The sequence below is a fragment of the Delphinus delphis genome, chromosome 2 (assembly GCF_949987515.2).
Source record: "Delphinus delphis chromosome 2, mDelDel1.2, whole genome shotgun sequence".
Lineage (NCBI taxonomy): Eukaryota > Metazoa > Chordata > Mammalia > Artiodactyla > Delphinidae > Delphinus > Delphinus delphis.
In genome coordinates this window covers 143,205,865-143,233,288 of record NC_082684.1, presented here as the reverse complement: position 1 = coordinate 143,233,288, position 27,424 = coordinate 143,205,865, and the positions used below count along the sequence as shown (strand labels likewise).

The 27,424-nt window shown below is 43.2% G+C and overlaps 2 protein-coding genes across 2 annotated transcripts in view; one reads left to right on the top strand and one right to left on the bottom strand.

Annotated features, from left to right (window-relative positions):
- Positions 1-4,998, bottom strand: part of MYO1E (myosin IE) — a 202,075-nt gene extending 197,077 nt beyond the window's left edge. Inside the window, exon 1 of the mRNA XM_060005875.1 lies at positions 4,477-4,998. Within this exon, the coding sequence (XP_059861858.1) occupies positions 4,477-4,479 (3 nt within the window). The 5' untranslated portion in view covers positions 4,480-4,998. The remainder of the gene's footprint in view (positions 1-4,476) is intronic.
- A 70-nt stretch (positions 4,999-5,068) lies between these two features.
- Positions 5,069-27,424, top strand: part of FAM81A (family with sequence similarity 81 member A) — a 123,901-nt gene continuing 101,545 nt past the window's right edge. Inside the window, exon 1 of the mRNA XM_060005879.1 lies at positions 5,069-5,100. The gene's annotated coding sequence lies outside the window, so the exon portion shown is untranslated. The remainder of the gene's footprint in view (positions 5,101-27,424) is intronic.

Here is a 27,424-nt window from a genome sequence, read left to right as displayed (position 1 = left end):
GAAGCTTTACATGTGTATAGAGGTTTCAAAATATTTCTGCTTTTTTGAAGCTGATGAAAAGAGCTTTCACAAGTTCTTACCAAGTAATGAGACCCAGTCCTCTCCTCATAGGAGAGAGGTCTCACATGAGCTCATAACATTAACACTGAAGGGCAAAAGGTTGTATTCCAAGTCATGTTTACAAAAAAGCTCATTATCTAGCCCCAAGGAGAACCCCTGAAACAGACCTCAAATTCATGAGATGCAACAGGGAAAGGAGTAATCAAAGAGGTCCACCATACAATATGGAGGTTGGGGGAGAGGGGGAGTACCTTCCCACTGGAGGGAGTTAAAGGGTTAAGAAAAAGAGACGTTCAAGCTGAAACTAACACACCATTGTAAAGCAATTATACTCCAATAAAGATGTTAAAAAAAAAAAAAGAGAAGTTCAATTTACAGGCTCACCACTCCCAGCACTACCTGCACAGGTGTTGAGCTAGCTCCAAACGGTGGCAGCTGGATGCATACCGCCCCTGTTTAATAGCTTAGCGAGTCCGTGGGCTGGAAACACCAGGCAACTCCCTCTCTTAAGGGAAACGCAGTGGGAAGGTGTGCATGTGTCAGTAAAAATCGAATGCCCTCACTGGGTATGTGGCTAAAGTTTAGACTTCCTGCTGGCGAGCGAATGCAAGGAAGCACAGTGGTTCGCAGGACACCACTTTGAGATTTACAACAGGGTCGCTGCAAACAGCTGACCTGTTTGGCCTCTCAGCGATGATCAGCACCCTTTTAAAAATTGGCAGCTCTGGCCTAAAAATCTAGATTTTCAGCTTCTCCTGAAAAAGCAGACAATTTGGTAATGTGGTCAATGTCATCACAGCCTAAGGTCAAGTAATGATGGCTCTTTTGATGGGCACATGTTCTATATTTACTCTCCAGAGGCCAGTCTCACCCCATCAAAAATTGTATCCTGGTCTCTGTAGACATTTGAGTTTGCAACCACTAACAAAGCTGAAATCCCCAGCAAAACTGAGGAGGAAGTGGCTTTCAGCTTCTGCAACTGTCTGCTTCCTCTGCTTCTCCATCCCCTCCATCCATGGCCCCACTGGGCTTCCCTCCTTGCCCTGGGCTGCCAAACATTTCCTACTAGGCAGGCCCACCCACAGTGGTCCCAAGACAATGCCCTGGATTCCACTCTTGCCCTAACCCTCTACCTCTATCAAAACTTTTCTGGACTTCATCCCATTCCTTTCTGTTTTGGTTCTGTGTTGTGTTGTTTTGGCCGGGAGACTACTCACTAGAAATCTGATAAACTAATCAGCGGGAATGGACTAGGTTACCTTCGCAGAAAACATGTTTGAAATGGATTCCAGACTTTCTAAATACGTGCCATGCCTTCACCCAAAGGAACTTACCTACCTTGTAGTCAGCTGCATCAGATTTCTAAGTTCGTAAGCCTATTCCTGTGTACTATCTGCAATTTACTCACAAGTAATATGCAAGTAAGGAGACGGGGACACCTCTTGAACATATTCTGAGGTGATGGTCAAGTCACATGTACTCAAATATGTCAGTATATCTCAGTCACAAAAGCCTTATGAATCATAGTTTCTAGCTCCAAAGTATACAGCAGAGCTATACACATGGGTTCCAGTCCATTAGACAGTCCAAACTGGTCACGGCCACAGAAGTAGAACTTCCTTTGTGGCTGATGATAAAGCCACGTTCTACAAAGGAAACCTTAGATGTGTATTATTATTGATTAAAGTCAAAGGAGATTGTTGTACCCTCCTGACCAATGTATACTAAATTATAGAGACAGGCAGAGATTTTTTTGGTGTTTTCCTTTCTTTTTCTTTTTTGGTCCTTCAAGTCTAAGAAAAAAAAGAAAGACATTGCTATTGCCTGGTAGTATTCTTGGTTCTCCAAAGACGGAGAAAAATGTCCCAAAGTGAGTTTTCAGGAGGAAATATAAGGTAAACTGTAAGCTGTACACTTTGTTCATGAGTCAGAAGATGGCAATCTTCCTTATGAATCACAAATGAGTGAGCCTTGGTAGGGCCTTTAGTACAGGTGGAGAGCCTTCCTAATCTGCTACCAGATTTCCTAAGATATCTCACAGAGAGCGAGAGACAGAGAAATCCACAGTACAGGTGCCAAGGGCCTGATGAATTATATTCTCCAGGCTAACCCTGAGCCACACCCACTGGAGGCATTGCCCCTTCTCTTCCTGTTCTAAGCAGCTGAGGGATGCAGCTGGGCAGACGCAGACAGATGTGAAACACAAAATGAAGCCTCATTTGGCTGGAAGGGGATCTTCCATAAATAGTAAATACTATAATAACTGAGATTTCTGACTATTTAAGCTGCTGATGCTCTGTTCTAAGGCAACTTCACACATCTAATGCACAGACTTAATTTTTCAAGCCAGCGAAGAAATGATTCATTTAATTTTTGCCAAATTACTCTAGATCCAGTAGATGGAGTGATGGCGCAGCTCCTATTTCAGGACAGCCAGCTGTTTCAACTTTTCTGTCAGGGAATCGGGGCCTCAGCAACTGTATCTGATGCACTGATAGTCTCCTGGAGGCCCACAATACGGCCATCTGTGCTGTTGGCAGGGAACATCGATAGGTAAGTCATACCCCTGTCCTTCAATAGACACCCTACACACTCTGGAAACAGCTCTTCCTTAGAACATGCCTCTTCTGCACCCACTTCACAAACCATCTACTTCAACAGCAATGGACCGAATTGAGCGTCCAGTTTCTGAGGTCCCCAGAAAAGTCATGCTACACTACTTTTTAGTCTCTCCAGCATGAAAAATGAGTGAACGAAGGGAAAGTTAATTTTCTCAAGGTACCACTCAACTATTTAAATTCAGCAAGATTTTTTAAACTCTTGACATACAACACATTTTTTTTTTTTTAGAAATACTGAACCATGGGAAACAATTCTAGCAATTATAAAGTATTAAGATTCACATTGCTTAAGTTCAGGTAGCCAGTTAGGCAGTGGCCCCATTTAGGTAGCTCCACCCAAACACACAGTGTAAGTGAATGGTTCTCTTTAGGGGTTCCAAAAATAATATGGGGTGGACTGACTTCTTAAACCCTAAAACTGAAAGGGAAATTTTATTTACAGATAAAGTGTCCTCTTCGGTAGACACAAGGGTGACATAACTTTGGACTAGGTGAAAAGAAAAAGCTTTGGTCAAGGATGCCCTTTTAAAGATTTTGGCTTGTTTGTTTTTAATCATTCTTTTGAATAAACACAGCACTGGATCAAGGGCTGCTTTTGAGTTTTGTGTGTAGGTTCCTATGGGCCTTTCCTAATTTCCCTCAGACTCCTACAGGATAGAGATTTTTAAATTAGTGCTGTACCGGTTATCACTGTGACTTGGCACCCCTTTCACAGTCACTAAAAAACAACAAAAACCAATCAGAAGCGGACCAGTTCATCCACCTAAGCCGGATTATTTGAAAAGAAGCAAGTGTGGAAACTATGAAGCCTTGTAGTAGAACTTTTTCCCCCTTCTGATGGACTGCCAATCTCTTCAAAATAGAGCCCTTGCTTTTGTGCTTAGGAAAGAAAAGTACACCACCCCAAAGCCCAAGGGATGCGGCTAAGGTTATTGGGGGCGGGGTAGCCGAGGCCGGGAGGTCGGGGTGGAGGAAAAGTCAGAAACGAGTCAGAGAGAGAGCCAGACACTTCCATCAATACCCAAAGCGCCAAAGGAAAAAGAACAAAAAACTCGACTTCCTCCCATGCGTACCGTTCGCTGTACACCCGGAAAGTGCCAGCCACCTCGCACTTGGGGCAAGTGGAGGAGGGTGGTGTTTACTCGGCCTTTTTGGTGCAAAGACCCTCCGGGCCGGCGCCCAGCGGAGCCCAGGCCGGCCTGGCTCCCGGCAGCCCCGGCTCCCGGCAGCCCCGCGACACCCTCGCCCGCAGCCGCCAGTCCACCGCCAGGTGCTCGCCCTACCTGGCGCCCCACTGCCTTTGTGAGGCCGCGCCGCCCCCGCCGGCGCGCGGATGCCAGGGGGACAGCTGCGGCGCTGCCGGGCGGCCGGGGGAGGAGCAGTGGTCCGCGGCGCCGGTGCAGCGGGCGGGGAGCGCGCGCACTGAGGGGCGCAGGCGGCCGCTCCCACCTTCCCAGCGGGAGGGAATTGATACCCCCCGGCGGGCCGTGCCCCTGAACGCGGATCTCCCCGCACTCCGGCTTCCGACAGCTGGCAGCCATAGCCACCCCGGCCACGAAAAGTTTGGCGACGCCGAAAGTGACTTGAAAGAAAGTTTTCCTTGGCCCCTCACTCCGTCTCCCCCAGCCCCGGTTGAGCGAAAGCTGCAGGAAATAAGGGCTCGCGACGTGCCGACTCCCGCGTCCAGCTTCTCCACCCCTGGCCTCGGCAGCGCACCCAAGGTGGGTGCCCCGCGCCCGGGCTTCCCGCCCCATCCCTGGGTCAGGCGTCCCGGGACGCCGCGCGGCCAACTCACCATGGTGACTCGCGCCGCGGTCGCGCCTCTGCCGGGTCCGGCTGCCGGGGAGCTGGGGCTGGAACGCAGTCTCCTGGGCGAACTTCAAAAGTTGGTTCCCTTCGCCAAAAACAGGCTCTCGACACCCAAGCACTCACAGGAACCAATGGGAACCCTGGGGGGACTCCATCCAGGCGGGATCGGCGGCGGTAGGTGAGGGCGAGCAGGAGGCGGCTTAGCAGGCGGGGCGCATATTGCGGAGGGCAGGGGTCCACCCGGACCGGGCGCTCGCCGCCCGCCTAGGTGAGAGCAATGCTCTCCGCGCGTCCGACTAGCTGCCCTGCCTGGCTCCTCTTCCTTCGGCCACCTTCTCCGTTCTCCTCTGGCTGAGCCTCGGCTCGGGCAGGGCAATCTGTCCATAAATGGAGAATTCAGCTCAGGCCTGACCAATCAGGGTTTGTTTTCATAGCGTCACTCCTCAGGGAAACCGTAGTAGCCAACAAGCTTGGAGCTGCTGGAGTTTCCAAAGCCCTCTGGATCCTGTAGTCCTCCTCCACGCCAGCCTCCAAAGAGCGCTGCTGACCCAGCTAGCTCCCGGTGGCATGACTTGAACTGGTAAGAAGAAAACCACTCTGTGAAAGAGAGGTAAACTTCTAAATCTTTTTTCTTTTAAACGCGAAAGTTAGAGTAAGTGTAGCTGAAGTGGTATGATTTTTCCCATAACTTTTTTTTTTAAAGAAGGAAATATTTTATCAGCATAAAAGATCAGAGTCGTGGCAGCAGCCCAAAGGAAATCCTTTTTCTTTCCAACGTCTGGATTGTGAGGAAAGTCAAAAATATCGTTTCCCCCACCCTTTCTTTTACCTGAATTTCCTTGGAAAACAAAGGAAGGCTTTTTGAGGGGGAGGCGGGAAGGGGGAATTTTGATGGTGAAGAAGTTGCACGTGCAGCGAGGCCAAGGACGGGGGAGAGAGGCATGGGAAGAATGCGCCATCCAATCTCAGTCAACACAAATCTGTCGAGAGCAATTAGCATTACAATCAAGAAATCAGGTGGGCTGTGAGGAGAAGATTGGAGTGGGGGCGGGGAAGCAGAATCCTGAAATAAAGGTAGAGGGTCTGATATTATTGTTTTCAGAGTTCAGGAAGTAAACTTGGTTGGTTATAACAGGATGGTCCTCTCTGGATCTGTGGTAGGTAAGACTTGAAAACTTCAGGGCACAGAAAAACTATGAAGCATAATGATTTACTGTGATTTGCTTTATGGACTTTGGTGGTAGCCCTTCACTTGAATAAAGGATCCTGGAGTTGGAATGGATGTTAAAAATGCACTTGTCTAGGGCTTCCCTGGTGGCGCAGTGGTTGAGAATCTGCCTGCCGATGCAGGGGACACGGGTTCTGGGCCCCGGTCCGGGAAGATCCAACATGCCGCGGAGCGGCTGGGCCCGTGAGCCATGGCCGCTGAGCCTGCGCGTCCGGAGCCTGTGCTCCGCAACGCGAGAGACCACAGCAATGAGAGGCCCGCTTACCGAAAAAAAAAAAAAAAAATGCTCTTGTCTAGAATGGGTAAACAAAATGTAGTGTATTCATAGAATGGAATATTATTCGGCCTTTAAAAAGGAAGGAAGTACTAACACATGCTACAACATGAACCTTGAAAATATTAAGTGAAAGAATCCAGAAAAAAAGATCCCATATTTTATGATTCCATTTATATGAAAATAGAGAATGGGGACATCCATAGAGACAGAAATTGGTAAATTATTGATTGCCAAGGGCTGGGGGAGGGGAGGATGGGAGTAGTTGCTAATAGGTGTGTGTTTTCTTATTGGTGAAAATAGTCTGGAATTAGATGGTGGTGATGGTTGCACAACTTTGTGAATATACTAAAAACCACTGAACTGTACATTTTAAAAGGGTGAATCTTACAGTATGTGAATTATATCTGCAACTTAAAAACTGAAAGAAAATCATGTTGACCAACTTTTTTTTAAAAAAAACATGTTGACCAAATTCTCGTAGTAATCATCCACCCAGTTAGGCAAATAAATGTAATTGATTGCCTACCATAGGTCATCATGGCCACTGTGAATACTGTGGTCTCTGCCTTCACCAAGCTTACAATTTTAGAAGGAGGGAAACAAAAGATAGATTTTAAAACAATAAATAATTACAGGAAAGATACACACACAATAAAAAGTAACAGTAGTTTTGTGCAGGGAACTGCCATATTTGGAGCTATAGGTGAGGTAATTCATCTGGTAGCATTCTGTAGCACAGACTGGACAGGAAACCATAAGACATCTGTTGAACACTCATTATGAACTAGGTCCACACAGGCGTGATCATTGGCTAAATACATTCAGCTGTGATACATTAGTCTCAGGTGAGTCTGATTCCATGTCTCAGAGGTATGTCAGCTTCAAAATTCAATAGGCATTTTAAGAACTAGTGGAACAGGGAATTCCCTGGCGGTCCAATAGTTAGGACTTAGTGCTTTCACTGCCTGTACCAGGTTCAAGCCCTGGTGGAGGAACTAGGGTCACAGTGAAAGAAAAACAACTAATGAACAGATGTTACCAAAAGGGAAATCTGAGCTTACCAGTTACACGAAAAACACTGCTTAGGTTGGAATTGACACGTTGCTTCAACCACCATCCTGTCCATGCAACCCTGATTAGTAATCAGACTGAGATGGGCTTTGAGGGATACAAGCAAAGATGTAGCTGTTTTCCCCAAGGTTAACCTAAGGATATGCAACACTGAAAATCTCTTAATAATCCATCACCAACCTATCAGTCTTGGATTTATCTAAAACTACCTTGACACTCTCTGTCAGTTGTATTAGCATTTGAGATTTTTTTTTAAGTGCTTACTTTTATTTGCCCTAATAATCTCTTTCCAGTTTCCAGAAGTATTCCCAGCTCTAGTAGGTGGGACTTTGATGAAGATGTCTGCTTGTGTTCATTTTTCATGATTTTGTAATATTCCTTTCCAGATTAACTATAAATATATAGATTAATGCCTACGTCTAGGCAGTACTTAAAATATGAGATTTCATGCACATAAACCTGAATTTGTAGCCTGGCTTTTCCACTTAACTGGCTGTTAAGATCTTAATTTCTCTGAGTTTCAGTGCCCTTATCTATAAAATAGGTTGATGTAAGTCTGAAATGAAATGTGTGCAAAGATGGTCAACAAATTTTGGTTCCTTTTTCCTTTCCCTTCCGATTAGGGATTCAGACCTAGATCCCTGGGTGAGATCAGATGGTCCTTGGCCCTCTGAGTTGCATGCCAACTCCTGGAGGCTGTTTGTGTGTGCCCTTTTCTTCAGGGAGAGTTAATAGCTTTCATCAAATCCTCAAAGATTCGGTAACTGCCAGAACATTAGGACCCACAGCTCTTTTTTTTTTTTTTTTTTTTCTTTTTTGCAGTATGCGGGCCTCTCACTGTTGTGGCCTCTCCCGTTGCGGAGCACAGGCTCCGGACGCGCAGGCTCAGCGGCCATGGCTCACGGGCCCAGCCGCTCTGCGGCATGTGGGATCTTCCCGGACCGGGGCACAAACCCGTGTCCCCTGCATTGGCAGACGAACCCTCAACCACTGCGCCACCAGGGAAGCCCGGACCCACAGCTCTTGATCATATTAGTTATGCGTCTCTGGATCTTTGTCTCTATTATTGTGTTTTTCTTGAGTCATAGGGATCAGAACTGAGTCTGATACTAAAAGCACAGAAGTTCTTGGATTCTCAAAGCAAAACCCACTAATTCACAGTTTGAGCATAGAATACAGTGTGTGATGACGTGGAAGAGCCTATAATTTCATGAAGAATCCCTTCAAGCCCTCCCCTGCTCCATCCCCATCTTAAGAAGGTACCTTGTCAGTTTTCGCTGGGGTGACCATACCTCCTGGTCTGGTCAGGGGGAGCCCAGTTTATGCCTTTATCTCAATGAAATGATAAAGTGCACCCCTCTTGCATTCCCAACAGGCCTAGTTTGAATGATAAACCATGGTCACCATAGATTTTTGGCCAAGTTGCACCCCCTAAAAAAATCCTCACTTTTTAAAATGAAAGTTTTTCCAATTTTCTTGACTTCACCTATTTTGCAGAGGACTCAATATCTTACCAGATATTTATTCTTATGATCTCAAGATCAGAGTAGCAATGAAGGGAAAGCAACTTTCAAAATTGTAAAACTCATTCTAGACACATGATGGAGCTAGTCAGATGAGACTTTATACAGAAGTTGGCATGATTAACTGCATTTTATCTGGGGCGGAATGAAAAGGAATGAAAGAAAAACTCAAGATGAATACAAAGCTCAAATCCCCATATGAATCCATCAGTGAAAAAAAAATCACTGCTCATGTATTTTGGAAAATAATTAGTAAGAAGATAATATAGGGCAATGAAACGAGTTTCCACGTCAGTACCATGAAAGAACATCAGAATGCGTTCACCACAGTACAATTAAAGAAAAATTTGTTAATGGAAAAATGAGGGCAGAAATCTTTAACGAGACACTAATGAAAGAGAGGCTGGCGTCACATCAATGTGAGATGTCCTGGGTAATCGCTGTTTCTACCATAACAGGCATCATTTATTAGGTTCAGTAGGTAACAGATACTGAGCTAAGTGCTTACTGTGCAATATCTTATTCCATCTTCCATACAACCCTATTAACTTTGTTTGCAGTTAAGAAACTAAGTTGAGAGAGTTTGAAGTAACTTGCCCAAGATAACACTCAGCTACCATGCATCAAATCTATATATATGTCTGACTCTGAAGCCCAAGCTTTTACCCTCTAAGCAGTGACTCTGTAGTAGGAATGCCCATTAGAAAAAATTTCCCCTTATGCAGGCCCAGTATGAATGGGAGCACACCTTAGGAGCCTGTCCAAACCAGGATCCTGGAAAAATTCTTGCTATTTATTTAATTTTATAAAAAATTGGTGTATAGTTGATTTACAATGTTGTGTTAGTTTCTGGTGTACGGCAAAGTGATTCAGTTATATATATATATTCTTTTTCAGATCCTTTTCCATTATAGGTATGATAAGATACTGAATATAATTCCCTGTGCTATACAGTATGTCCTTGTGGTTTATCTATTTTATGTATAGTAGTGTGTATCTGTTCATCCCAAACTCCTAATTCATCCCTCCCTTCCTTTCCCCTCTGGTAACTATGAGTTTGTTTTCTAAAAAAATTCTTGCCTTTTTAAGAATTACTATGATGATAAATTATGAATTTGTATAGAGAGTTTAAGTCAACTTCAAACATTCTTTGTTCTTCTAATATGTTAATATTCATTTGTGAAAAGGATATTGCTGAGAATTTCAACAGTGGGATAATGTGATATGATGCTACTTTTTTAATATAAATTAATTTATTTATCTTTTTCTTTTTGGCTGCGTTGGGTCTTCGTTGCTGCGCACGGGCTTTCTCTAGTTACGGCAGCTTCACGTTGCGGAACGTGGGCTCTAGGCACGCGGGCTTCCTTAGCTGTGGAATGTGGACTCAGTAGTTGTAGCTCGCAGGGTCTAGAGCACAGGCTTAGTAGCTGTGGCGCACGGGCCCAGTTGCTCCACGGCATGTGGGATCTTCCCAGACCAGGGCTCGAACCCGTGTCCCCTGCATTGGCAGGTGGATTCTTAACCACTGCGCCACCAGAGAAGTCCCTGATGCTACTTCTGATTAATATAACTTTTTTGCTATAACAATTATTTTACCAAAATAAAAGAATAGGAATCACTTAAACATATGTTTAGATTGACAGCTTACTAAGTGCACGTTTATATAAACTTATGATTATATTTTCTCTGATACAAGCCAATCTTTTTTTTTTTCTTTTCTTTTAAAATTTATTTATTTATTTTTGCTGTGTTGGGTCTTCGTTTCTGTGCGAGGGCTTTCTCTAGTTGTGGCAAGCGGGGGCCACTCTTCATCGCGGTGCGCGGGCCTCTCACTATCGCGGCCTCTCTTGTTGCGGAGCACACGCTCCAGACACGCAGGCTCAGTAGTTGTGGCTCACGGGCCTAGTTGCTCCGCGGCATGTGGGATCCTCCCAGACCAGGGCTCGAACCTGTGTCCCCTGCATTAGCAGGCAGATTCTCAACCACTGCGCCACCCAGGAAGCCCCAACCAATCTTTTCTTTCTTTCTTCCAGTGTCAATTTGATTTTTACATTCAGAAGATAAGCCCTGACCTTTCTCCAGATTTAAAAATGATTAAATAATGAGTAATACTAGCTATGGTGTCCCATGATCTATCAAGGAGTGAGGCAATCTACAGAAGGGAGCTTTGCTGATAACTGAATCTCCTGGATCAATAATGTGACCACAGCCTGGTTTTCTTTCTTCTTCCCCCTTACTGTCAACTTATGCTGTCTTATTGGATTTTGTGTATTCTTTTAAGTCATCTTTAATCTTTGCTGGAACAAGGCAAGGCATGTATGAATAAATATATACATTTAACAAACTAAAAAAATAACACATAACTGTGTGAGCCTTCCCTTGTTTAAGCACTGAAACTTTTTTTTTAACTTAGAGGAAAATTTTTCTCCATGCTTCATTGCCTTTTGAAAATATGCTGAACATCAAGCAGCCTGTGCTTGAAGACTCAAGGTCATCACTATAAATATCAATTATCGCACAGGGTTATACTGAACTGAGGTCCTTGGGGACTATTGAATGGAACCACCATTTGCCACTATACTTTATGGCCCTGGACTGCTGTACTTGTACAGTTATACAATTTTTTTCTTTAGATTTTATATCCTCCATTGTTAGAGACTTTTTTTCTCCTGCTATTCCAGTCTAGACTCCTTTAGTAATAAGGAGAAAAAAAAAAGAAAAAAGAACGCACATGGGTTGTTTTGTGAGAAAAATATTTTAAAGGTATGTATGCCCCAGAGCCCAGCGAAAAAAACAACACAAAGGAAGATAGGGCTATATACGCTCTCTGTCCTTTTCTGGCTTCCTGGCTTCTCTGCAAGGATGGATGTTCTTCTCTGTCTCTTCAAGCTTCTCTCACTTACTCATAGTTGCTCCTCCTTCCATAATTTCAGCTTGCAAAGTGTCTTTAGTTTGTCGTGGTCCTGACTCAGGCCCCCAAACCACCTTTTAGCTGTACTGCCCACAACTTACTGGAAATTTCCCCCTTAGTCTCTGGATTCAAGTCCCAGAGAAAGAAAGGGAGGGAAACGAAGAGAGAGTCTGACTCAACCAGCTCAACCTTTCAAACTATACCACCAGGTCATAGGTCAGTGGAAAGCCTATGTAAGGCTCTGCTTGAACAAGGTATCTGTATAGTCACATTCCAAGCAAACGTTGTCGCAAGGGTAGTGTTCTAGAGCTACTGCACTATTAACAGAAGATGGTAAATGGGGACAGTCTCTGAGGAGGGGATACTCCAACTTAGGGGTACGCAGCCATTTGCCAATGGCGACTGTCTGCTACTTTAATTTATACACAGTTGTCTTGGTGAGGCCAGGAGGGAAGTTTCATTCACCTCTTCAACAGAAAAAATTGCATAGGTTTTGCAACAATCATCATCATTTCAACTTTATTGTCATACACCTATAAATGTATTTATATACTTAAGATGTGACATATGTTTTGCATTTATTATCATGCACTTAGAAATGTGTGTTTATGGGCTTCCCTGGTGGTGCAGTGGTTGAGGGTCTGCCTGCCGATGCAGGGGACGCGGGTTCGTGCCCCGGTCTGGGAAGATCCCACATGCCGTGGAGCAGCTGGGCCCGTGAGCCATGGCCGCTGAGCCTGTGCATCCGGAGCCTGTGCTCCACAACGGGAGAGGCCACAACAGTGAGAGGCCCGCGTACAGCAAAAAAAAAAAAAAAAAAAAAAAAGAAATGTGTGTTTATGCATGCTTATAACTATTTGTATATACACATAGATGAGTGTGTGTTTAAGATGACATTTTTCAAGATATTGTTACAACTTGGGGGGATTTGTTTTTCTTAATAGACTTTATCCTTTAGAGTGGTTTTAGGGTCACAGCAAAATTGAGGGGAAAGTACAGACTTCCCATACACCTGCCCCCATCATGCATAGCCTCCCCCATTATCAACAGGGGGGTTTACTTTGAATAGAGTGCTTCTTGGTGTGGGTGTCTGCATGTTGCAGCATGGTTTCCAAACCACTATTCTTTTCACTCACCACCACAGCAAACGTTTGCTGAGCATTGTTGTAGGCGCTGGAGAACTGTAAGACAAGTCACCTGTCCCCCTGGGATTCACATCTTTCCATGTACATCAAAAACATACACAACAATGGGAATTCCCTGCTGGTCCAGTGGTTAGGACTCTGTGCTTCCACCTCGTGGGGCACAGGTTCGATCCCTGGGCAGGGAACTAAGATCCTGCAAGTTGCATGGCACGGCCAAGAAAAAAAACAAACAAAAAAAACCATACACAACAACACAAGGGCTTCCTACTTCAATACACAACATACTCCCCAAAATACACACCATGTTAGATGTATCAAATTCAAAAACAGATTTGTGTTTTTTAAGGAGAGAGTTCTATTTCCAGAGAGCTAAAATACAGTCTAAAATTCCTAATTGTGCCTTTTCTCTTAGATACACTCTTAAGCTGCAATTCCAAAATTTGGTAGATGTTCTTTAAATTTGAGCTCTCCATCCCAGCTGAGCAGAGTTGACCAGTTAAAGTCTAAAGGCAGCTTTCCAATATGGGTCAGGCTGTTTACCTCCCTATGGATCGGGAATAGTTTTCTTTATCTGTAAAAACAGAAGTAATGACACCTCCACCATTTATTTCAACTAAGTCATGTGAAGTGATGAGAATGGTGACTAAGGCCTGTAGAGAGTTCTCAGTATGAGTCGTCATTATTGAGGCTAAAGATTTACCAGCTAATTATTTCCTTCTGTGTCTCAATTGTTCTAAGTTGATGAGAACTATACTTCTGTTGACTGGTGTTTGCATTGATATTTTCCCCGTATTTCACTAATTTTGATAAAGCAACAAGGCTAAATGCAACTTAGTAGGAACACAGTTGAATAAATGCTGTGAGACTGAGAAAGATGTTGGCATGGAAGGAACTGAACTGGGAGCTGAGCCTGAAGGAAGCAACCACATGAGATCCATCAAAATATTCCTTTGTTACCTGGCTTATTGCCTGGTGCCATATAGGAGAGATGGGTCAGGTACATTAATGTACAGTGTCCTTATTTGTGCAGAAGTGAATGGACAGAGGTCAAGGGCACCAGGAGATGGCCTTTCCCTTTTACTCTATTAAATTCCTGGAAATCCCAGAATAAAGCCAAATGTGTTAAAGTTGATGATAGCTTCCCATAAAAGGATGCTTCAGTAAGGTATTGGTAACAAATGAATTACATATTTGACCGAGAATGTGATTCTAAAAGCAGCTATGACCATTATAAAGCCTGTGTAATTTTAGCACAGTTTTGCTCCAAATGGTATAAAATGGATATAAACGTGCGCTTTTGTTATAGAAAGGACCTCAGTGGATTGAAAAGCATATTATAACACATGAAAATACCATGCAGCGATCATAAATTCTAGCTATATAAATTTGCCCTAAAATAGCATGCCAGCTCTAATAACTATTACTTAAACATTTCATTAGGAGTACTTTCTTAATTTCTTTCCAGTTTAAAAACTGGGAGTGGGTATAAGAGTGGTGCCAGGGAAGGGGATGCTTAGGAATAATTTATAAAGTAATGGTTTTTTCTTGGTTAATTTCCTTATAAAGCTAAGTTATTTAAACTGTAAGCACCCGGCAGAAAAAAAGGGGGGGGGGGAAGCAGCTAACAGAATAAAAAGTGGTTGAATAGATAAATAAAAACCAAAAGAAAAATAACCAGACTCCCAATTTTTTTTGCAGTACATGATCATTGGTTTTAAATTACAAAAGAAATACACACTTCATATTATAAAATAAAGCATGTGAATTCAGAGTTTGTAAAATAAAAAGTGAAAGTCTACTCACCCACACTCTCTCCTACAAGATTTTAAATGTGAGAAAATGGTGATTCCATTGGTAGAAAATGAGGCTGCAGAAAATGGTGATTCCACTGGTAGTGGAGAGGAGGCTCCAGTGTCAGTGAATTCCAAGTTAGACGTGTTCAGTTGGAGCTAACAGAGATCTCTGGGAGAGATCTCTAGGTATCTCTGAGAGAGACTGGTTGAACCTCAGGGGAGATGTCGGGTCTGACATTTTCTGTGCCTTTGCGGTCTTCATCTAATTGTCCTCTTGTTGCTTTTCATACCAAACCATTCTTTCCTAAACCTTCTCTCTCTGTTGGCACAGCTGTGGGGAAACAGGTTTCTTCTATATTTTTGATGAGAGTATAAACAGTTAGAAACCCTATGGAGAGCAACTTGGCACTATCTAGGAACATTACAAAATTGTCCAGTCTCCGACCCAGCCATTCTGCTTTTGGGAATTTATACAAAGATGTACATACCCAATGCAAATTAACATATGTCTACAAAGCATCCTTGGTGTAGCAAAAGATTGGAAACAACCCAAATGACCATCATTTGTGGAACTGGTGAAATATATTAGGAGACAACATGTAATAGATTTTTTAAAATTTTAAAAGGCTTTTAAAACGGGATGAGGAATTTCTCTCTGAACTGATATGGAATGATTTCCAAGACGCACTGATAAGTTACAATGAAAAGAGCAAAGTACAGAATAGTATGTATATCAAGAATCATATGTATATCAAGCTACCTTTTGTGTAAGAAAACAGGGATGGGGAAATAATAGGTTTGTGTTTATGTCTGCATGAAGAAACTGTGGAAAAAGCATGAGAAACTTACAGAAGTGTTTGTAAGATGTGGGAGCAGGGGCAGGGAAAAGACTGCTGGATACGATTTATATTGCTTGATTTGTTCGTTTCTTTTGGGGAGGGGTACATTTTGGTTTTTATTTTATTTTTATTTTTAAAACATTTTATTGAAGTATAGTTGAATTACAAAGTTGTGTTTATTTCTGCTGTACAGCAAAATGACTCAGTTATACATATATACAATCTTTTTCATCTTCTTTTTCACGATAGTTTATCACAGGATATTGAATATAGTTCCCTGTGCTATACAGTACAACCTTGCTGTTTATCCATCCTATATATACTAGTTTGCATCTGCTAATCCCAAACTCCCAATGCTTCCTTCCTCCACCCCTGCCCTTGGTAACCACAAGTGTGTTCTCTATGTCTGTGAGTCTCTTTCTTTTTCATAGATATGTTCATTTGTGTCATATTTTAGATTCCACACGTCAGTGATATCATATGGTATTTGTGTTTCTCAATCTGACTTACTTCACTTAGCATGATAATCTCTAGGTCCATCCATGTTGCTGCAAACGGCATTATTTCATTCATTTTTATGGCTGAGTAATATTCCATTGTGTGTGTATGCATGGGTGTGGAGATATATATATATATATCTCACATCTTCTTTATTCATTCATCTGTCAATGGACATTTAGGTTTTTTCCATATCTTGGCTGTTGTAAATAGTGCTGCTATGAACATAGGGGTGCATGTGTCTTTTTGAATTATAGTTTTGCCTGGATATATGCCCAGGAGTGGGATTGCTGGATCGTATGGCAACTCTATTTTTAGTTTTTTGAGGAATCTCCGTACTGTTTTCCATAATGGCTGTACCAATTTACATTCCCACTGACAGTGTGAGAGGGTTCCCTTTCCTTCACACCCTTGCTAACATTTATTATTTCTGGACCTTTTAATGCTGGCCTATATTGCTTGATTTTTGAACCGCTGTAAACATGTTACTCGGAAACGTTTTAAAATATTATCAAGCAAAATACATTGTTCCATATGGCAGAATAATACAAAGGCTAAATAGGGATCATGCAAACAAATATTTTGAAAATATAGAAGGGCTTCCTGGAGTGGTGACATTTCAGCTGGCTGCCCTTAAATATTGATTTCGAAAGATGGCGAATTAGCGTAGGATCTTCTTGGTTTTAGGATCTGCATAAGCAAAAGCCTAGGGGTATGAAAGTTTATAGAGTTGACTGGAAATGTTTCTCCCCAGGACATTTTCTCAAACTCATTGAGAAAATAATGAGCTGAGAGTCCATTTTTGTCTCTTTGGAACTGGGGCAAAATGAATTTGGATTCCCAGTCTTTGCTCAATGGAAAATGCAACTTACAATGCTTCTTATATACTGTTGATATCCCATCCTCAGATCTGTCAGATCTCATCCACTGCTCATCTTTGAGAAAAGTCACCAAGTAAATATGAAGTTACTTATGCCACAAAAATTGAATCCCAATCCATTTTATGGCGAGACTTAGCAGAAAATTCAAATGATTAAACGTGATTTTTAACCTCTTTAACCTTAATCATAAATAGGTCTCTTGTGATTAAGGGACTCAGGTTTGTGTAATAATTTAAGTGTTGAAGTCATAATAACATGTGCCTTAGTTGTGTTTCTTACCTTTACATCTCTTTGTTTGTATCTTGCTATCCTTTCCACTGAACATGGATCATGGAAGAGCAGCTGAAGATTAGAGTAGATGATTCCTGATGACAGGATAAAGGAAAATCAACTTTGTTTACACCAAACCTCATAAAGTTGCTCAGTAATCCTAAAATGACTCATTTTAGTACTTTAAAATCACATTAATCCAGTTGCCTTGAGTACAGTGCTTTAGGGAACTGGATCCAATTATGTTAAAATCAATCTCACTCTATCTCTCTCTTTCTCTCTCCCTTTCTCTCTCCCTCTCTCTCTCCCTCCCCCTCTCCCCCCCCTTCCTCCCTCTCTCTCTCTGTCACACACACACACACCACCTATACAAGGAACAAAAAATAAAGCCTTGAAGGAAATAGAACAAACGTTTACATTGATGGGATTCAGATGGCAGTACCATGGATGATTTTTCTTTTCCTTTAACTTTTTATATATTTCCCAAATTTTATTTCAGGAGCATTTTCACTTTCACTTGTATAGTGAAAACAGAAAAGAAAACAACCAAAGCACATACTTAAAAGCAGAGAGTGTGGTGGACCAGGGCCAAGCACACTGCTCAGCCCTCTCTTAGTTCATCTTCCAGGAAACCCTGAATGCGCCTGTGGCCACCGCCCCCGGGTTCAGTCTCAGCTATATGGTCGTCACATAGGTCCTTTAAAGCCTTCACACAGTCAGCTCTGGGGAAAGAGAAACTTTTACTTAGTTAACCCGAATGGGCCCTCTGTAGCTCCTGTTGTCCCTCCAAGATCATCTTCAGGCCAGACTCGGCACTGGGTCCCCTCCCTCGGTCACCCTTCTCCAAAACAAAGAAACAAATCCAAATCCCTAAACAGTCTCGAATAATGGAGAGTTCACTGACTTTTCTTACGGAAAGTTAGGCAAGTTCCTCAGAACATATAGAAAATTTCCCTAAAAATACCTGTATATATACCTCTAATCTTTCTTCAAAATCTCTCTCCTAGGGACAGTGGTTAAGACTCCAAGCTTCCACTGCAGGGGGCACGGGTTTGATCCCTGGTCGGGGAACTAAGATCCCTCATGCCTTGTGGCACGGCCAAAACAAAAAACAAAAAAAAGTCTCTCTCCAGCAGTCAGTCGCTTCATCCCCTTTTCCCCCCAAGTTGCCTCCTGGGGCCTGCTGTGACGTTGTTCTCAGCCGGCACACGCGCTGCCTGGTAAAAAGAAAATAGGGTTGTCGTCCAAATATGGACACCTCATCTTTTTCAGGCATGTCTCCAAGGCTCCTGGTTCAGTTAGATTGATGTAATGGTCCCTAGAACTAGATAAAACATATACTCTTAATGCCCTAAGCAACACAAACATGGAAACTAATACAGGGTTTGTCCAAAACATGTGGCCATAAGGATGAATCCTTAACTCAATGGCCTGTATGATCTAACCACTAACCACTCTTAGGAGCTAAAATAGGGCAGTTTGAAGAGTAGGACAGATGCGAGGCTGTTTAGCATGTGGGTTCAGCTGGACCACTGAGCTGTGTGGGCTGTGAAGGCTTCTCTCCCAGAAGGTAGCCGGCTGGGGCGTGGGGTGTGGTAGGCCCCAAGACAAGAGCACAAATGGAGGCCCACAAACCATATGTCTAAATATTATAAATCAAGCGAACAAATCATTAAATAAAATATGTTCTGTCCTCCTACCTTGACAAAAATACCTCAGGCAACCTGGAAGTCCAGGTTTGAATTTAGAATTCTTGGACTCCTTAGAGTTCCTTGCCGGAATTCTGGGGTTCCATGTGTTTTTCAGAAAACGGGGTTGCCGAACAGTCCACTCATAACTGACAATCTTTTTACGTCCTCCCCTAGATGGTTTGGGGAAATTCAAGGTCAGGGTCACTATTAACTGCTAGTGCTGCTAGGGGGTAGGGAGTGGGTTTCATGACTTCTAAATGTTATTTGTGCCACCGCAGTCCCCTCTGCTTGAACAGGGTATTGGGAGAGCTCAGTGGACCATGGTCCACCCTGACCCCTTGGTGCCCTTTGGCCAGCTTCTGACATGAAGCAAAGTGCCCCTCTGTTCCCTGCCGCTTTCTGCACTGTTGGGATGAGCACCAAGGGGAGGACCTTTAAAGGCAGAGCATTATCGGCAGGAATTGTTAGTTTCCCTGTTTGGTCACAGATAACCTTTCCTGATACCTAGGCTGGGAGGCAGAGGGGGAATATGAGGAGGGTAGTTAAAGATGACCAAGGACTGGAGAAGGGCCACCATGCCTTCTATCGCTGCACCTGTGGTTCAGGTGCAGTCAGTTCTGTTGGGGGCGTGGGGACGAACTGTATCACCCTGCAGTCTTCTGACCCTCCTCAAGTGGTGTAGACCCAACCGTGAGACAGGGCAGCTCTGCAGGCCAGGAATTCAGAACTTCGGATCTGGAAGGGATGTGGGAGGGCCTTAGAAGCTGAGCTGATACCCTGGAGCCGGATGTGCTGTGTAGTCCCTTCTATCCCCCTGACGCAGGCTGGAGGGAGGCAGGTGTGCTATGAAACTGCAGAAGGTATTAAGCTTCTCTTCCCCCAGTTTAGCTACTAGGCTCTGAAAGACTCTGCCATGAAGGCTAGTTCCATGTGATCTTATCCAGGAATGGTGTAAGGACTGGACACAAAAATTCTAGAGAGGGGTTCATAAACACATAAGGCATTATATCAAGACCTACTCTGCAGGAGACAGTATTTTAGGGTAGGGCAGTTGGTGAGATGGAAAGTCCATAACATCTTACCTTTCTCTGAAGTTTATTCCTGTCATCCCCACCAAAAACCATACTTGGAAGTCAGTACACTATCCTGATTTTGAGCGAAATAGCATTAACTTGATACTTACTCTGCCACCTGCATTTTCATTTCAAAAGTACAGTTACTGGGAAATGCCATTGGGAGTTTGGAAAGAGAAATGATGTAACTCCTGAATATTACGGGTTGACCAAAATGGAGCCCAGGAGGCCAGGTTTGCACCGGGTTCTCATAATACCATCATTAGGAAGCCTACCTTAAATCTGGCAAATTTTGTGTTTTCAGGCCTTGAAAATATATTTCTTCCAAGTTTCATCCAAATTACTCCCAGGAGCTGACACATAACCAGAAAAACAGCTTCAGCAAAAACTATCTCAATCTTACCTCCAGGAACACTTGGTTTTTGCTGAGCATAGTTTTAGAGAAACTTCCAGCCAGTCAAATAGGCAAGTCTGGCCTCACACCAATATGGCAAATCTGGTTTCTGTCCAGTGGTGCTGGTGCCACAGATCCTCTTGGGGAGATGTGCCAGCCACATTGCCTCCGTGCACGTTCAAGGTTGAGCGCGAAACTTCTACCCTTTCCCTTTCTCCTCATCAGCTATGGGAAAAGGAGAGCCCTGCTACATTGGTTATAGTGTGATCCCTGGAGCCAGGTAGGCGGAAGGTTGTTAAACAGAGTAATACAAGCACAATCAGTTGCAGGGGGAAAGAAGGTTTCATGTAACGGAAGGGAGAGAAGTCATTTTATTTGAGTTCCTGCGGCATTATTATTTTGATTTTCTTTTTTTTTTTTCATGAATTTTCTGATGACTGTTCATAAACAGATATTGCCAAGTTGGACTCTCTGACCCCTGTGCTAGGGGCTAAACTTGCATAAATCCTCGTGGCCATCCTCTGGGGAGTGAGGCTACTTTGTGGAGGGAGTCCTTTGGCTGGAGCCCTGAACAAGAGATTCTTGATCCAAGCTGGAGCATGTGACTGTGCTTTTGGAGCTGGAAAAGGAGAATCAGATGGACTGTTATGTGGCAAATTAATTAGTCATTTAAATTAATGAACATTTGCCTTCTGATAAGAGTTATTGTTGAAGCTTCTGCTGGCTTAAGAAGGTCCCAAAATACAGCATAATTAGGACCTCAACCTATAAGATTATCACATTGGTCCAGACATTTGGACATTATTCTACTGATAATCTGCAATTATTTTTATTTCAGATTTCTAAGATAGTGTCCAGGTTTTGTACTTCTACCTAGCTCTTGGCCATTATTACTTTTGCTTATACTTTAAAGCCTTTATCAGTAACAGGTGAGCCAGTTAAAGCAGAAACCCTTGGTGTAACGGTGTGAAACACCATCACATTGTATTTGACCTCTGTAAGGCTCTGGGGGAAAAAGGTGAACTAATCAGTATAGCCTCACTGCCAGAGTCTGCTAAAGAGTATATCACCAAATGCTTATTAATGGTGCTACAGATGAGCTGATCTACGCAGATACACTCACTCCGCTGATCTTACTGAAATCCATCCTGACAATCTGTTTCTGCAGCTAGTGATGGAGACACAAACGCTGGCTGTCAGGATTTTCCAGATTGCTTTCAATATTCCAAATGTCAAACCGTCAGAGTTTTTTAAATTACTTTTGATTTGCCAAGTAGCACAACATCAGGACATGGAGAGTAGGAGATGCCAGTTATAAGACATTGTGTGTGTGCTTTTTGCCTTGGTGTCTCAGGTAGAAGGGGCTGTTCACTCTGGTGTGGAATTTTGTACTAGTAGTTTAGTGAGAAATTTCCTGCACCTGGAAGTCTGTTCTCTACACAGCCAGAATAATCTTCTATACATCACATCACCTGTCTCCCCTGTCCCCAAACACTCCAAATGGCTTCCCATCACATCTAGAATTAAATCCATGTTTCCTGTGGCCAGTGAGGCCAACAGGTGTGGGCCCTGACCACCACCCTGAACTCATCTCCTACCACCGTGACTTCCTCTCACTCCACTCTAGCTACACTGCTTTCTTTCTGCTTCTTGAACGCATAGAACTCACACCTGCCCCAGGGCCTTTGCACATTCTCTTTCTTCAGCCAGGAATGCCCTTCTTCCAGATCTTTGCTTCTTTGGGTCTCTCAAGCTTTTGCTAAATTGTCACTTCCTCAGAGAGGTCTTCCTGATCACCTGATCTAAACCAGCCACCTTGCCTCCTGCCTACCCTACCCTTGTTAGCACTCATGTATAGATCATTTCATTTCCTGCTCACCGTCTGTGTCTCCCACTAGAAGATAAGGTCTCTGAGGGCAAGAACCTTGTCTAGCATAGCCCCGAGCATATAGCAGGAGTTTGGTAGATGTATGTTGAATAAACAAATGAGCAGGTCAGCCTGCCAAGAACAGACTGAGAATGGGAAATGTGAAGGTGTGCGTTGTGCGACTATATGCCTCTCACGCAAGAATGACGACTACTTCATTCTGGTCATCCTTGTCCCTGGACACTTTAGAATAAAGTGTCCTCCACATGCAAGGAAAGAACAAGCCCTCCCAGCTGGTCTTGGAACCACGCACCTTCCTCCCACACTGCCTCTTTCTAGACGCAAATCCCAGTTATCCTATTTTGATCCCAGCGGTCAAATCAGATTTGACTTTTCTGGGGTCATCTAGGCATCTCTCAGGAGATAACGACCCTTGTGCACATCTTGTTGCCCAGATCACATCTCCCTTAGAGCATCTCAGGGCAGTCAGCTTGGGACAGTCACCAAGGATCCCAGAGCATCTGATCTATGTGCCTGGTGACAAATCTCATTCCTCTTCCTTTCACAACTTGACCCAGGACGAGGTGAAAGAATGTCCAGGGATGCCTGGAAAGGGAGTGTGCAACTGTGGAACCATTGGACACAGAGGCATTGGTGTGCCTAAGAGGCTGGAAACAGTGTTACAGCAGATCTTTCCAGATCACTCTCATTAAAATATCCAGGGTGAACTTCCCTCCAAAGTAAGAAGCGATTAACACTCACACCTCCCTGTAGGCTATCCCCACATTCCTAGTTCTGGAATAAAATATAATATTCAAGAAGCAGTGGCTTTGTGCCAGCTGCGGAGCTGAATGCTTTCTGGGAGTTATCCCATTTAATTGGTGTTCTGCTTTAGAGATATGCATTGTCATCTCCCATTTTACACGTGGGGAGATTGTGGCTGAGGGATGGGAAGTACTTTTCTCCAACTCACATGGTTTGCAAATAGCCAGGACTATAGTGTAGTTACTAACTAACCACTGTGTTATTTGGCACTCCAATTTACACCAGTTAGTTACCTACACTACCTTTTTTTTTAAACAGCTTTATTGAGGCATAATTTATGTATCATAAAATTCTGCCGTTGTAAGTTTGAGATTCAATGCAACCGTCACCACACTCCAGTTTCAGAACATTTCCACTGCCCCAGATATTTCCTCATGACCATTTTCAGGTAATCCCCCTCCTACCCTCAGCCCTAGACAGCTGCTGATCTATTTTCAGTCTCTACAAACTTGCTTTTCTAGATACTTTGTATAAATGAAATCATCCTGCGTTATCTTTTATGGAAAACTGCATTTGTTTTGTGAAGACTGTTTATTAGTTCTCAACATTCAGTTCAGAGGTGTGTTGTGGATGAACACAAGAAGGAAGGTATTGTACCTCCAGTTCTGCGGGAGGCCTGGAGGGAAAGTGTGTTTGTTAACTGTTCCTGGCTTCTGAGGAAACAGACCTGCTGGAAGCAGAAAACCAAAGTGGGGGAATCATACATGTTGATTTTTCTGTTCTTTTATTTCTAGAAACATGGGGAATCGATATTCATTCACGAACTTCTACTCAAAATAGTTTCAGGAATGGTTCTATTTTAAATAAAATACAGAGAGTGAAATGAAGCCCTACAAATCTCATTGAAAAAACGTAATCCAGACGGCGCACCAGCCAGGCTCCTACCCAGTGAGGAAGCTCCTCCCTGAAAGTGGAAGCGAGGAAGACAATAGCAGAGTTAACCCCTTTCATTCCCACCCCAAATCCACCCACTATGGCCATAAAAACTTGCAATATTTCTTCTTGCTCCAGACCCTGGGTCTCTCTAGGTATCTTGCTCTACTGCTTCTGGACCCTCCGTCACTCCTGAGATGTCTTTCTCTGGGGCAAAGGCCTAAGTTCCTCTCCAAGGTGGAGAGACAGACGAGGGAGCTGAACCCCTTCTTTCCTCCTGTTCCTCTGAATGAAATTCCCATTCCACCCAGAGAGAGAACAAAGCCCCTGCTTCGCGACCATGCGGTCTGTTCCAACCCCTCTCATACCCATTTCTCTTCTCACTAGGAACAAATTCTCTCCACAGGTGGAAAGGCAGCACATGGGCTCATGAAGCCCCTGGGGTAAGGCTATATATATATACATATATATATATGTATATATATACTGACACATATATATATGGTATTCAACATCTTATAATAACCTATAATGGGAAAGAATCTGAAAAAGAATATATATATATATATACATGTTATAAGATATTGAATATAGTTTCCTGCACTAGACAGTAGGTCCTTGTTGTTTATCTATTTTATATATAGTAGGGTGTATCTGTTATTCCTGAACTCCTAATTTATCCCTCTCCCCCGCACCTGTCCCCTTCAGTAACCATAAGTTTGTCTTCTATGTCTGTGAGTCGATTTCTGTTTTGTAAATAAGTTCATTTGTATCATTTTTTTAGATTCCACATATAAGTGATAGATGGTGTTCGTCTTTCTCTGTCTGACTCACCTCACTTAGTATGATAATCTCTAGGTCCATCCATGGTGCAGCAAATAAGCAAGACAGTTTTAAGTTTTATTCATAGGCTTCTCTGGTGCAGGAGCTCTGGGGAGACTGGCTAGAAGCCTAACAACAACAACAATAACAATAATAATAGCTAGCATTTATTAAGCACCACTCTGTGTCATGCTCTGTATATCTCACCTGTTTTTTCTCATATAATGCTTAGAATAAGTCTCTTAGATCAGTAGTATTATTTGCCCCATTTTATGGAAAACTATTAGTATGATTAGTACAGATATTATTAGCATAGAAATTATACAGAATTATTATTATTAAATTATTAGTAGCACAGACTTATTATATGTGTATTATTAGTACAGAAATCATTAAAGTGTAGAAATTCTTAGTACAGAAAATAGTATCAGTACTATTATTATAGTGCTGAAATCATTAATTGTTACTGTAGGTGGGGGATTCCCTGGCAGTCCAGTGGTTAGGACTCGGCGCTTTCACTGCTGTGGCCCCAGGTTCAATCCCTGGTCAGGGAACTAAGATCCCACAAGACACACAGTGCGGCAAAAAAAAAAAAAAAATTATTACTGTGGACATAAATTAGTGCAAAAATAATATCATACTATTATTAGTATAGAAATCATTAGTGCAGAAAATAGTATCAGGTACTATTATCATCAGCCCCATTGTTTTAGGTAACTGAGGCTTGGAGAGGTTAAGCAAACTGACCTAAGGTTACAGAGTTGGCAGTGGAGCTACCTGAATGCACTCAGCTCTTAACCGTAGCAATGCTCTCCCCCATTTCCAGCTCCCCGCCCAGGGAAGGGGGTGAGTGTGGGGAGGGCGGGGAGGATCTGAGCTGGGACTTCAAGAAACAATCACAGTGACTGAAGGAGAAAGAACTCCACGTACTTTCTGGTAACCCAGAAGCGGCTGTGAAATGGGTAACTAATTAACCTGAGAAATGTTCCCACATCTTGTGTTGGGAAGAAAGAAACCATTTTGAAAGTTAGAAATGAGTTGGAACAACGTTGCATTTAAACTAAGCTGAAGCAACAGGTGTTTCTTGAGTGTAGATCTTACACTGGGCTCTTCGTTTTGCTTTTGGGTTATGTTGAATTATAGGGGCTTCTAGGGCTCTGCTGCATGTGTGAGCCCAGATCTCAGCCCCACAGGTCAGAGAAGGGTGTGGACAGAGCACAGAACACTGGCTGGTATTTGCTTTGGGAAGAGTCACTGGGGCAGGGGACACATGGGGAGGGAGTGGTTCTTTCTATGTGAAGTTGTGGGGATCCCAGAGCTGGACTCGGAGACCTGGAAGGAGAAGCAGGATGAACCTCATCAGAAACAAAGTGTTATGTATGAATCTTCCCATAGAGACCACAGGCGTTCCCACTAAGAATTCAGCTGGAAGCAAGGCTAGGGGAAGGAAATTACTCTGAGTATTAATGAGAATTTCTATAGCAGTCCTCAAACAACAGATTCAACACAGCTGCACCACTTCTCCTTCAGAGCCGGGCAGAGACACAGGTGTAGACAAAGTTTACATCCCTCTACTTCCCTCCACCAGAAGAATAAAGTGCTTTGTCTGTATTTCTCCTAGGTCCATGTCTCTGGGTGGAATCTACTGCTGCCCTTGCTTGAGTGGGTAGGAGAAAAATGAGGGAGAAGAGACTATCCTGGGAAAGAGAAAGGGGGAGAATGGGATAGAGTGAGATAGGAGGGGAATGGTGAGGGGAAGGGCTTCCCATTCATGGGCTGGTTGCCCAGATGTGTACACGGATCCAGCTTTCTGCTCCCCCCGAGTGTGGAGACGATGCTGGAGAGAGTCAGGGCACATGAGTGGAAAGGGGACTGTGATTTGTAAGCTGCAGAGGAAAGGTTGGAAGTTTGGGACAGATGGTGTAGCATTTGCGATGGTGAAGGAAATTCAGGAGTTTTGTTGGGAACGGAAAGACTTGCTGGAGCATCATGGGTCTGAGAAGCAGTTTGAGGTCATTTGTTTTTGTTTTTTGTTTTTTTTCACATTGCCATACGCCCATTTATTTGAAATTCTAGAACAAGCAAAATTAACCCACGATGAGGGCAGGGATTGACTGGGAAGGGAGTGAGTACCCTTTCAGGCATGGTAGTAATATTCTATATCTTCATAGGGTTTGAATCATACTGATACATGCATTTGTCAAAACCTAGTGAACGTACACTTGAAAAAGTATATATTTCAATATATGTAAATTATATACAAAAATCTATTAACAAATATTGGACTCTAGTTAATGACAGTCATCCTGAAGTGTTTCGGAGGAAGTTTATGGATGTCTGCAACTTACTTTGAGATGAATTAAGAATAAGATGGATTAATGGATGGATGGAGGGATGGATGGAAAGATAGATATGTGATACATCAAGTTTAGTAAAGTGTTAATGAATCAGTGTTGCTGTGCATTTGAAAATTTTCATAATAAAATGTTGGGAAAAATTAGCAAAAAAAAAAACCAGTAAGAAGCTATGTGTGAGCTTAACACACACATACCCCTGTAGGCTAGATCAGGCTCATGGGCACCACTTTCAAGACTTTTGCTCTGTCCCATCATGCGTCCCCATCACCACATTACACTTACTCTGCAAGTTGATTATAAGGGGATGGTTCCTGCAGTCAAGCTCTGTGTTCTGCTCTCCACCTTGCATGGGGCTTGATAGATCGGGCACGGTTCAGTGAGTGAAGGTATGAGAAAATCCATCACCTGATGACATCATTAACATTTCTTCAACATGACCTGCCTGAGATAGAAGTGAGCCTGGCCTCCTTCTCATCAATCAAGGGGAAAGTTATGGGTTATTTGTGAAGGGGAAGCTGTCTCTTGCAGTCAGAATTCCTGTTCCTACCCTGGAGGCTGGTTTCCGGACCAGTCAAAAGACAGTTCCCAAGGAACAG